The 10,964-nt window shown below is 48.7% G+C and overlaps 1 protein-coding gene across 1 annotated transcript; it reads right to left on the bottom strand.

Moving 5' to 3' along the window:
- Positions 1-25: 25 nt before the first annotated feature.
- KY384_007868 (uncharacterized protein) lies at positions 26-1,223 on the bottom strand (the record flags this gene model as incomplete). Its single annotated transcript, XM_044816357.1, has 2 exons — positions 26-1,097; positions 1,180-1,223. The coding sequence occupies 2 exons, from the start codon at positions 1,221-1,223 to the stop codon at positions 26-28; spliced, it is 1,116 nt and encodes a 371-aa protein (XP_044666997.1).
- Positions 1,224-10,964: the final 9,741 nt, after the last annotated feature.

Consider the following 10,964-nt stretch of genomic DNA (forward strand, 5'->3'; position numbering starts at 1 on the left):
GGATGGAGTCATCCTTCGGCTCGACTCATCGAGCTTTCATGTCCTTGCCCAATACCTCTAACAACTTCTTCTCATCTAGTTTCTCGATTCTCGCTGTAGCATCCTGCGTTCCGTTGCTTGTGCCATTTGTCTCCTCCCCCTCGTTTCCGCCGGCCTCTTCCACGATCTCCCCCTCGTCTACTTCTGCAAGCATCTCTTTGCGAGCGTTCTCGAAGAATTGTCGCTCGCTGAGGAAGCCTTCGGGTAGTGGAGCATTGGAAGCTTGATTGAGGACGTAGATTGTGGGGTATTCGAGAACGAGACGTGTACGGAGGCCTGAGGAGAGGAAGAACTCGGGTTCCAAGAGCGCGACGATTGTTTGGCGTGATGGAAGTGTTGGGGTGTGCAGATGAAAAGAGATGTTGGGGTCAGGGTTGGGCGGGCTTACTGGACTCGTTTGGTTGTTGGTAGTCGGAGATGAAGGCAAATTGTCCTTCAGACATTCAGATCGAGGAGCAGAATCTTCTCTTTGGTCTTTAACGTCAGTGGCACCAGAGCGGTCGCCATCAGCTGCACATTGCCCTTTGCTTGGCGAATCTTCATGCTCCGTCATCGTCTTTCGTTTCTTGGTCTTCCTCTCCCTGGGCTTAGGATTGACGATAGCTTGATAGCATTGGTACAAAGGGGTGTTATCCAGGCATTGCACTAGCTCCTTTCTCCCATCAGGGTGCACCCATTCCACTGTCCACTCGAGGCACTTATGTTGCTTTACCCATTTTGTGCGATTGGTCTTGCTCCTGTGCATGCCCTTGGGTGCCTTCGCGACAATGATCTCACTGCGTTCGAGAGTAGCGTTCAACGGTACCTCTCCCTTTGCAGGCCCGCTTCTCTTCTGGTCTGACGGCTCGTCTAGAATTATGCCTCGCACACTAGCCTCTCTCTCTGCTTTGTCGAATTCTCGCTCTATACTTGTGAGATAATTGTAGTCATGGTCGATTCCAGCGGGTGTGACAAGATTGGAATGCTTGATGTAAGCTGCTGGATCGCGTACGCCACTGCATTGCGCCCAGAGCTTGTGACGTTTGACGCATGGAAGGGAGCAGGTGAGGATTTTGCACCTAGGGCAACAGTATCTGTGTGGTCTAATGTGACTAATCGTTGTTAGATCAACTTCGATGCACATCATATATTCCGTCTTACCAAATAGAGCAAAGAGAGGAGAGAAGGGAGTCAGGCTCAGTCATTGAAGCATGTTGCACCTTTTTGCCTTCTCCTATCGAATTATCTGGAGTATTATTCTTTCAAGACAGTGTTCAGGGTCTTTCGTGTGACAGTAGACACCCTGGCATCCTGATCTAGAGGACTACTCTACGATTGAGTATGAACCAGCTTGATATGCAAATTATGAAAACTCGGGCACCTTATCGATAAAGCCCGATGCCAAGCTTTTCAGCATTTCGTCAAAGGTCCGATGGAACAGGGATCGACTCGGTCTGTTCCTCTCGATCGTCAGTGTCAGAAAGTCTCAAACTTGTCTCGTGATCTCGCATAATGCTAAGCTTTATGTGTGAAACTCAATTGGATCGAATTCGATGAAAAGCTTCGTCTTCTTACGGCAATTTGCGCGATTTGTTGACCGATCTTGGGAGTCCGATGACGCACTTTAGCTGCGCTAATTAACGCGGTCCCGGTGGACGAGGGTTGAGGGTGGGTATATAACCTCCTTCCCGATTACCTCCTGCCACACGACTTTCTAGGGGAAAAAGAGAGGAACACTCATACGTCTTTACGTGATATCGTTGCAACAAGAAGGATATTTGTCTCTGCGGGTTTGGCTCGTGATGGAGCTTCTTCAAAATGTTGGGCATGCGTATCTGGAGAAAAAGGCATTCGCAGCACCTCAGATGCTAGAGGATATTGCCAAAAAACAATTCTCAAAACCCCGCAAGTCCGGTAAGAAGCAGCAGTCGAGTAAAAAATTCGTGAGTCCCGCCGTAGGTGAGGAGGAGGACGAAATTGTTGCGCACACCGAGAAGAAACATTCAGCATCAAAAGCCGATAGTAAAGCTGCCGAAATTGCCAATGTGAGAAGTCAATTGGACCATTTTTCATTTGATCATGGAGAAAATACAAGCCAGCTAGGTCGGAAGCCTTCAAAGCATTCGTCGCCCTCGGAAGCGGCCAGTCATCGGAGCAGGAATGTGAGGCTTTCAAGGTCTGAGGAAAGGGCGCCCTCTGTGGCTACCATCAGGGAAATTCACCCGCCATCTCGAGCACATACAGTCTTAGTATCGGAACATAGCCATTCGCATGCAGCATCCAAGATCAGCCACAGTCATGCACCATCCCATGCAGCCCCTCATAGTGGGAGTCTGCACAAGTCAGCAGCACCAAGCAACGCAAGTGTCGCAAACACCCTTAGAGGTCGAATTCCGAGTACAGCCAACGAGGTGATCGAAGTATCCATCGCCGCATCTGAGCATGGGAGCCATCACGTACCCTCTCATTCGCCTTCTGTAGCCAGTAGTCATCGCACCTCCCATACAAGAGCTCGGTCTGCTCATGAAAGCGAACATCGACGAAGCCACGCACCATCCCACGCGGCCTCTCACCATACTTTGCAAAGCAGGAGGCGATCTAGTCACGAAGACATCGTGATAGGGAGTGGACTAGTCCATAGCTATGCCCCTTCTCATGCTCCATCTCGCGCTCCTTCTCATCGCAGTCATCATACCTCTCACACCGCGGCACGATCTAGCCACGCAGGAACAATCAAAGCCGGAAGCGAGCACGATCGAAGTCATGCCCCGTCCCATGTCGCGTCTCACGCGCCTTCCCACGCGCCGTCTCACCATACTCACCACACTTCGCATTCGAGGTCTACCGCAAAACCTTCTTCCCATCACGCTCATAGTATCCGCGACGACGTCTCAATCTACCCCGAATCCAGCATATCCTGTCGCGATGACTCTGACGATGATGTGCAAAGTCATCATGGAGGAAGTGCAGCTCTGCTCCACCAACGCCAGAAATATAGGCGACGATGTTCATTGGGCGTCGTACCTGAGCTACCACCACTTGAATCCCGAGACGAGATTGTAGGTGGTGGTTTCAAACCGCACAGGGCGGAGTACGCGGAGGTCTTTGAAGAGGATGATTCTCGAATGATTCTTGCGCCACACGTCAAGGAAATAAGGAGACACGAGCGACAATGGGATGACCATAAGAGTGTGGTCGAGATCAGTCGGGAGGAAAATGGGAGGCGTTTATATAAGGTTCGGTGACATAACAATGTCAAGTGAGGAAGGTCTGCAAAGTCTAGCTAGGGGCATGGAACCAAATCGAGTGAGTGCCTGAATGCGGTTTCTTTGTGTAGTGAGTCTCTGTACTTGCACGATTTAATGAAATTGGTTTTCATTGTTTTCTCCCGATATTTATCTACCTTTTTAGCTCCGCTCTTTGTGCTACCCACTCCTGGAAACAGAGAGTCGTCAACTATAATATCATTGCGCTGTCAGTTTCTAAAGAAACTTTCCCGGCTTACTCCCAATCGCAATCTCTTCAAGACCTTCTAAGCAAGATCATGCGCCATGGGCCTTCCATTTCGACGCATCAGAGAGTTTTCCAGCATCTCTACGATCACTCCATTTCCAATCATCAGCAGCTTCGATCTCGTCATCATATAATTTACGACCAGCCCTATCACCAGTGAACATCAGCCTAGGCCTCTCCCAAATTTCGCCGTAGCTCATACTTACGCCTTACAATTCCGACAATAATGACGCGAACGCTTGCCCTTCCTACCCGAGAAATTAGCAGGAGACCGACAAGAAAATAGCGCAACAAAATCGGGTATCTTACCCTTCGTCTTTGTGGTCGAGGTTGAAACCTGAACACTCAGGCCAACCCCTACGTTTAACGTCCTTACAATATTCGATGCCCACGACTGTCCATGCGTGGCCGCAGCGCGTTGGCCGGTGGATTTCCTGGCACATGTGGAATGTCTGCTCACAAGGTTTTTTTTTCTTTGCAACCCTCCTTTTCAATGCCAACGTATGGCCTTTCCCGGGCGTTTTCGTCAGAGATGTACGCGAGACTACTGATATGAAAAAGCTGAGAAGAGGAACATCTTTCTTTATGTGCCTCTGTGATGTCCACTTTAGTGTCATAGTTCTCATTGTTTGCTGTCACCGAGATATGGGTCGAGGGGTGGCGTATTGCTCCACTGCTATTGTTCGTCCTGTCTATTGATATCAGGAGCTTTTGTGCGTTCTTTGGCGAACAGATCACAAGCCTAGATATGGGAAGAATCTTTCTGTAGAGCCTCTTGACTGCAGCATTGCGAACAAGGACCAGTCTGTATCGCATTCTGCATCCAATCCAATGGCATTCCAGCTTCTACAATTGGCTACGAAAAGAACAGCAATCACAGTTGCCACGGCACTGCCTCAAGGGGCGTTGCAAGGTGTATTGAAAGGTCATAATAGAAAGACAAATCTGTTAAAAAGGTGAAGTCGTTTGTTGATATCATCACATCTGCATTTGCCAATTCTGATACTCAGCTTATTGCTTTCGATCTCCCCCTCATAATCTCAGCACCATCCAAGATTTGTGTCCAAGAAAGCATACTCTTGCAAACCCTACAGACTCTAAGCCTCTCGCATGTTCATTTAGTTCCAATATCCTCATTGATCCGCAAGTCTCTTGTATCTGCTCCTCCTTAAAGAAAGTCTTATGCCCCGTAGTAATGTTGACTGCCTCCACACTCCCTAGGCCAAAGCCATACGTTTCAATGAGTCCAGCGGGATCCTCGAGCAAGTCTTCCAGATTCTCGAAGGCGGCGTTGCTCTCGATTCCTAGCATCCCGCAATTCCTGGGCACTCAAGACGCGGCCCATTCTATTGATTTGATTAGAAACAGGTCTGTTCTCAATGTAAAACATCGCGAAGAATACTTACGACTGACAGTAGCGACAAAGATGATTGAGGCGTCCCGGCTCTCTGGAGGAGAGGTCAGCCTAGCACTCACTGCAAAGAAAGCCACAGAATGATGGGAATCCTTACATTACGTCTTGATCCATTCGGGAGCACTCAGCTTCCCCCTACGTCGAGCATTTGCACAACGCTCGGTGCGCACGAAGTCGGTCCCGTGGCCACAGCGAACCTCGCGGAGTATATCGCGGCACATGTCGATAGATCGGTTTGCGAGACCTTTGATTTTAGATGACGGGTGGGTTGATAGCAAAAGCAAAGATGTAATCGATGTTTAGAGAGCTGCTTGATGATTTTGGAAGAGAACAAGACGAGCAGACAAAGGACCTGATTTAAATACCCAGTTGGTGGCAATGAGCTACTAGATGACACAAGGTCTTTGTTACTGAGTCACGACATCTCAGGTGGTATATCGTGTTCAAAAGAGTTCCTATCCCCGTTCCTTCCTTTGGTGTCAGGAGCCTGCAAGTGTTTGCCTCATGGCATGTTACCGGCGTACAAGTGGGAAAGGTCGAAAAGAGCCTATCTCATCTCGATAGTGGCAAGACCGCTCCACACCGTGCGGACGCCAGAGTCAGTGTTTTGGTACTGAACCCAAGATCCTAGCTCTCATGGTGTGTGTTCCTGTCAGATGCCTTGGCCGGTGAGTAGAGATTCCCTGACGTAGAGAACTCCTTTGCGAACAATGACTGTGGTGCTCTACACAGACAACTGGCTTCATTGGCCATCTGACGATGGCTATCCACGGGCAGGCGACCAGGTTTGCCACGATATCGCCACCATGTTGTTGTACAAGGTCAGGCCAGGCAATCCAAATTCTTGGGTCATTTGATAGAAAATAGATAGGGCGAGAGACCTTCAATTGGTGTTCACCAATATCACGTCATTTTGTCATGCTCGAACAGGCTATGATCGACTCATTTTCTCATCGTGGATAGCATTGCGTAAACAACAGCTCTACCAACCTCCGGCGCTCATTCGTGGTACATCGAGAAATGGAAAAATGGCTGTTTGAGATGAAATAAGAAATCCGAGACTTGCATACATTTGAGGATGAGAAAACTTGGCCGAAGGAAAGGGACCAGTGGTCGAGTAGAGAGAGACCTAGATGATACAGAGAAACACAGCGGTCTTTGAACTGTCTCAGTGCCTCTACAAACGATCTCTTTTTCACCATTCATACTCGCGTGCCTGGCATAGCACCGTCTGCTTTCACGCTTTTCCTCCTCTTGTGCAACACAATGTGGGCTTCAGAAGGCAATTCAAGATGAAGTACTGACGAGGAGCTAAATATGACTCATCACATATCATGTCAAGTAAATGACGGCGAATCCTTTTGTCAAGTTGTAGTCTACGATACCTTCGGGTTTGTGGATAAGCATATGGAAATTGTGCATCCTATTGGTTATGATACGGTCAGTTGCAAGGTGTTTCTAGGGTCGTGGAAGGAGAAAGGGGAGGAGGCGAGGTGTCATACTTTGGATAGGGCACAAACTTGTCTCAGTATTCAGGCGGGAGAGGGGGGATGTTAGATTCAGTTGGTGCAGCCGTTGGTTGTTGGGGGGCCGCAGTGGTAGGTTGAATGTTGTTGGTGTTTTGGGGAATGAAGGGCGGGATGAGAGAACAGTAGGGTTTTCAAACGATCGTCCGTTTTCGTTGCTTGACTGTTTGACGCTGAGGGGTGCTAGTCGTGTGTTTCTGCGATCAACAAGGATTGATTCCAAAGAGCCTCCTGGGTCACTCCTTCAACATTTGTTGATAAAATGTCTTTGATTGTTGAGGTCGCCCTTCTCAACCCCTAGATTACGATATAATGGATGTTTTCGAGATCATACTGTTCTTTAGCAGACTACCACCATGATACTTATGATATTCCTTCTGCTTTCTGTCCCTCTCGACCACAAGTATTTGGCTTGGATGATTTCTTACTTTTCCCCCTGAGCAGAATGTTTCACGGGCTCAGGCTCTTGAAGCGGCTCCGGCTGTTTGACTCTCCGCTCCCGTGCATGTCGTGCCATGTGTACCGTGATATATATGCGCAAGCATTACAGTGAGTCAGACATGCCCACGCAAAGGGCTAAGCGCACACTCAGAAGATGGCAGTCTGTATCTAAAACAGCAAACAACCAGATCTTAGGTTGGCGGATCGCAAACAGGACCTGAGGTAGCATATTGGCACGTAGTATGTATGATACGTAGTATGAGACACTCATTTCGCCAGCTGCTGTTTGATGAAGGAATCACTGTTGGTCATTTAGATCAAGATAAAGAAGCCGCATACCCCGGTTGCAGTGAACGATTCATGCCACACCCATCAGGCAAGCCCATCGTTTAGAGGTCCAGCGAGTCCACTGTTATATGCGTCAATCAGAAAACTTCCTCGACGACATGTTGAAATTTATTAAGCCTGCTTTGAGCTTGATCTTGTTATGCATGGTAGACTTGAATCTCGCCGCGCCGCCCACATCGCATTTGACACAAAGGGATCCTCAGACAACGCAACAGAGTGACATAAGCTGGTCAGATGTCAAAACCATCAATGGATGTTCTAGACAGAAATTCTTCACTTGTCGAATGGTGCGCGATGTTTGGTGCAGACTCGAATGTGTCACAGAGGTAAATTTCATGTTCTCCTACAGCAACATGCAGGCGCCGTGCTTGACCAAGAGCTAATCCAATGTAATCATTAGCCAGCATGTACAGCGTGTGAGGCACTGTTTAGTCTTTCATACAAAACATGCTACGATAACACCACGTACTTCGAGGACGAGCAGATCTCACTGCAGATCGAGTCAAAGCTGAGGTCAAATCCTACAATCTTGGAGCAATTTATGAAACTAGAATTACCATATTTCCAAAGTTTAAGCAAGAATGAGACTGCATCAGTCTGACTTCTGAAAACAAATTCTCGATTCCCTAGAGAAATTAGGTGTTTTCTGGAGACACAGAAGATTTTGAGGAAAGGGTCTGGAATGGGAGTTGAAGTGTAAGATTAAGGTGGACTCAGCTGGACTGGCGGAGGCTTTACTGAAAAATGATATCCCAAATAAGTCGATTGCTGATTCCACCATATCCTCCAGCTAATTTTGCGATGACTTACAAAGATCAAGACAGATAATACTTGCGATTTCGAGCTCGCTACTGTAGATTACCATTCCGGTTTGGTTGTTGGCTGCTTTTCCTTAATGTATGATCGTGTGATCTTCCCCTTTGCGCTTCATCCTTTATGGCCTAGGCAACAAATGGCCTCCCTTGATTCTGAAAATTTCGAAGTATACCTTAGCACTCCCGCACAATAGACAGTACATACACTTATCGATACTTGCATTGACTCGGCTTGCTGGGAATATTCATTGCGACATGGCTCAATACACTAACGTGTTCTGCGGTGCTGCTTCGGTAGAGGAGAGTCTACCTCTGCTATCACTTTGTACCTCTGAAGCAGGCTAGTCAATTGATAGGTCTCAAAGAAGTGATCAAGATATCGAAAGCGTGTATACCTTTGAATCTGTGTTATAATATGTTGCTCCTTGTCCTTCCCATTATTCAGGGGCAAGATGCAGAGAGAAATGCCAAGAAATATCACGTGCAAGCCCGACGCGCTAGTGCTTCGCGTCAAAATCAATCTTCCCAGCCTTCTCTTTTGTTCTCCATCACGATCAATCGCAAAACAAAATCATAACTCCTCGGACTAAGCCTACTGCCATCTAGAAACAATCAGCCATACCTCAGTCACATACATCATCCGACAGAAGCGTCACGTCCGCGAAAGCCTCCCCTCGCAAATCTCTCGCATTGTTTACAGTGCAACAAAATCAAGCAGCGCACCCTCCCTACAGTTCCCCGACCCCCACTCTCGTCCATCAGGATGGCCTACGCCTCTCGTACGCATCTGCACGATCCTCGTACCGTTACGACCTAACTATACTCGAGCCTCCTAGCACGGTCTCATATGGGTATTACCGGGTCTATGATGGTTGGATCTACGTGCTGCGCTCGCAAGTGCGAAGATGTTATGCGGGGAGAGTGGGGCTCGGAACTTAACCCTAAGATATGGTCGGTTCTTCCACGGATGTGGAAAAGGTCTCGCGAATATCATATAGCTGTCAGGCTCGCTACTAGCTTCCCTTCGGGGTTGTGACTGCAAGTTTTGACGTCCAGAGTCCTCGTTAAATCGCAGGCAGTGATGTGGGTGATTCAAGCGCCGTAATTGACAAGAGTCCTATTTTGGGCCGCGCTTCTTGATCCCTGCTGGGCATAGCTCTGGTCATTTATGGAATGTTATGTTGAAGCGGGGCGAGGATTTTGTTGGAAGAAGATGGATGGAATGTGTCGGGCGTCTTCCTGAAAGACTGCTCCTTAGTCTCGACGGTTGCTTGGTGTCTTTCCTAGGTTCTTGATATGGGTTCTTCGCAAAACCGTCCGAGTTGCTCTCTGCATTACTTTGGGGCTGTATCATGGGAACCTCCATCATTGTGCGCACGACTCTACTTCAGATCGGGTAGCTGTATCTTGTGGATGGGACGCTTGAAGGACTGAGCATCTTTTCGCTACCTTTGGTAGCACGCCTACAATAAGCTGCATTACAATCGTCTTTCCACCAAGCACTCAGCTGGTGCTAGGCAAAGGTTCACTCGCCGGAAATACGACTAGTCACATGGTTCATGAGCATTATGCTAGAACGTGACTCTAGTATCGCGAAGCCTCCCTGCCTACGAATTGAAACACGACGTTCTAGTAGCTGCTCAATCGAGCTCATGGCAAAAGGTCACGCTCTAGCAAGTCCTGAGTCCCACATGACACAAGGTTGGGTATCTGATCTGGACCAAGCGAGTGCAAGCAACGGAGTGACACTAGATACGACCGAGTCTCCACATGATAATCGCAGGAGCAAGGTCAAGTGAGGGGCTTCATGTCTTCCGAGGCAAGCCACTGAACTTTTTGTTGATTCTGTTAGGCGCATTCCCCACACTGGTCTGTGGGTTTGGAAACAGGCCATGATCAGAGCTCCATCTTCCACTCTCAACTCTTTCCTGAGCCACGCTCGCACTACCTGTGCCCCGGCACCAGCCACTGGCACAGAGCTCTCAAGCTGATTCCGACCAGTCGCGTTAGTCATCTCTTGTAGGCCTAGTCCTACAATGATTGGTGAGCACCGATATCAAGTCGTCTACCTGTGGCCTTCCGGACGCAGGATCACTAGGCGCAAGTCCCTCCGACATGGAGAAGAGAAGCGGTTTTTGTAGATGTGCTTTGTTCGTTTCTGCCCACTTGGGCAATTTGCCCGCCTACGAGTTCTGAAAGGATCCTTCGTTAGACGCGGAAATCAAAGAGTGTCTCTAAGGGTACTGCGATACATACGGAGAGATTTCGGATCGAGGTTGGATGTGCGCTGATGTTGGATATGACGACCTGTGAGACGAGAGTGGTCAGACATGATTAGGTGACGGGATGACGGTTTCTTCCAGAGTCTGTGAGATTGTTGGTGGTTGCATTGCTGATCTCTCGCTGGTGTAGCGAACTTTCAGTCAAAGCTCCAAAAGCTCAGAGCGAACGTATCTGCGCCAAACGCGTGAACTCGTCGACAACCTTGCTGTGGCTGATTCCAGGGTTTCACTATGCATAGCGTTCTCGCTTGTCGGTCTTAATCGGAGAGCTTGGCCCATCACCGTTTGTTGGAACATGGCAGCGCCCTAGGCCATATGTGTTACTAGACTACGCTGAGCAGTTTTGAGCATGTTGAGGAAAGGGTCTCAAATGCGAGGAGCAGGACCTCTCTCGAGTGAGGATCAAAGTCTGGGCTTGTCTGCTCCTCTGCGTTTGCCTTTGCGAAATATGATCGGTACCGCTTGCGGAAGACAGTTGCAGCTGTGGCTTCAGGAACGTATGTGTGTCTCTGAATGGGCGGCGGGACTTCAGCACTGGTTGAGGCAAGCCGGCAAGAGTGAGGCTTATGCTGGGAAGATGCTGGGACAGGGCTTGTGGGTGTGCTTC

Source organism: Bacidia gigantensis, assembly GCF_019456465.1.
Source record: "Bacidia gigantensis strain McMullin 20006 chromosome Unknown contig_278, whole genome shotgun sequence".
Lineage (NCBI taxonomy): Eukaryota > Fungi > Ascomycota > Lecanoromycetes > Lecanorales > Ramalinaceae > Bacidia > Bacidia gigantensis.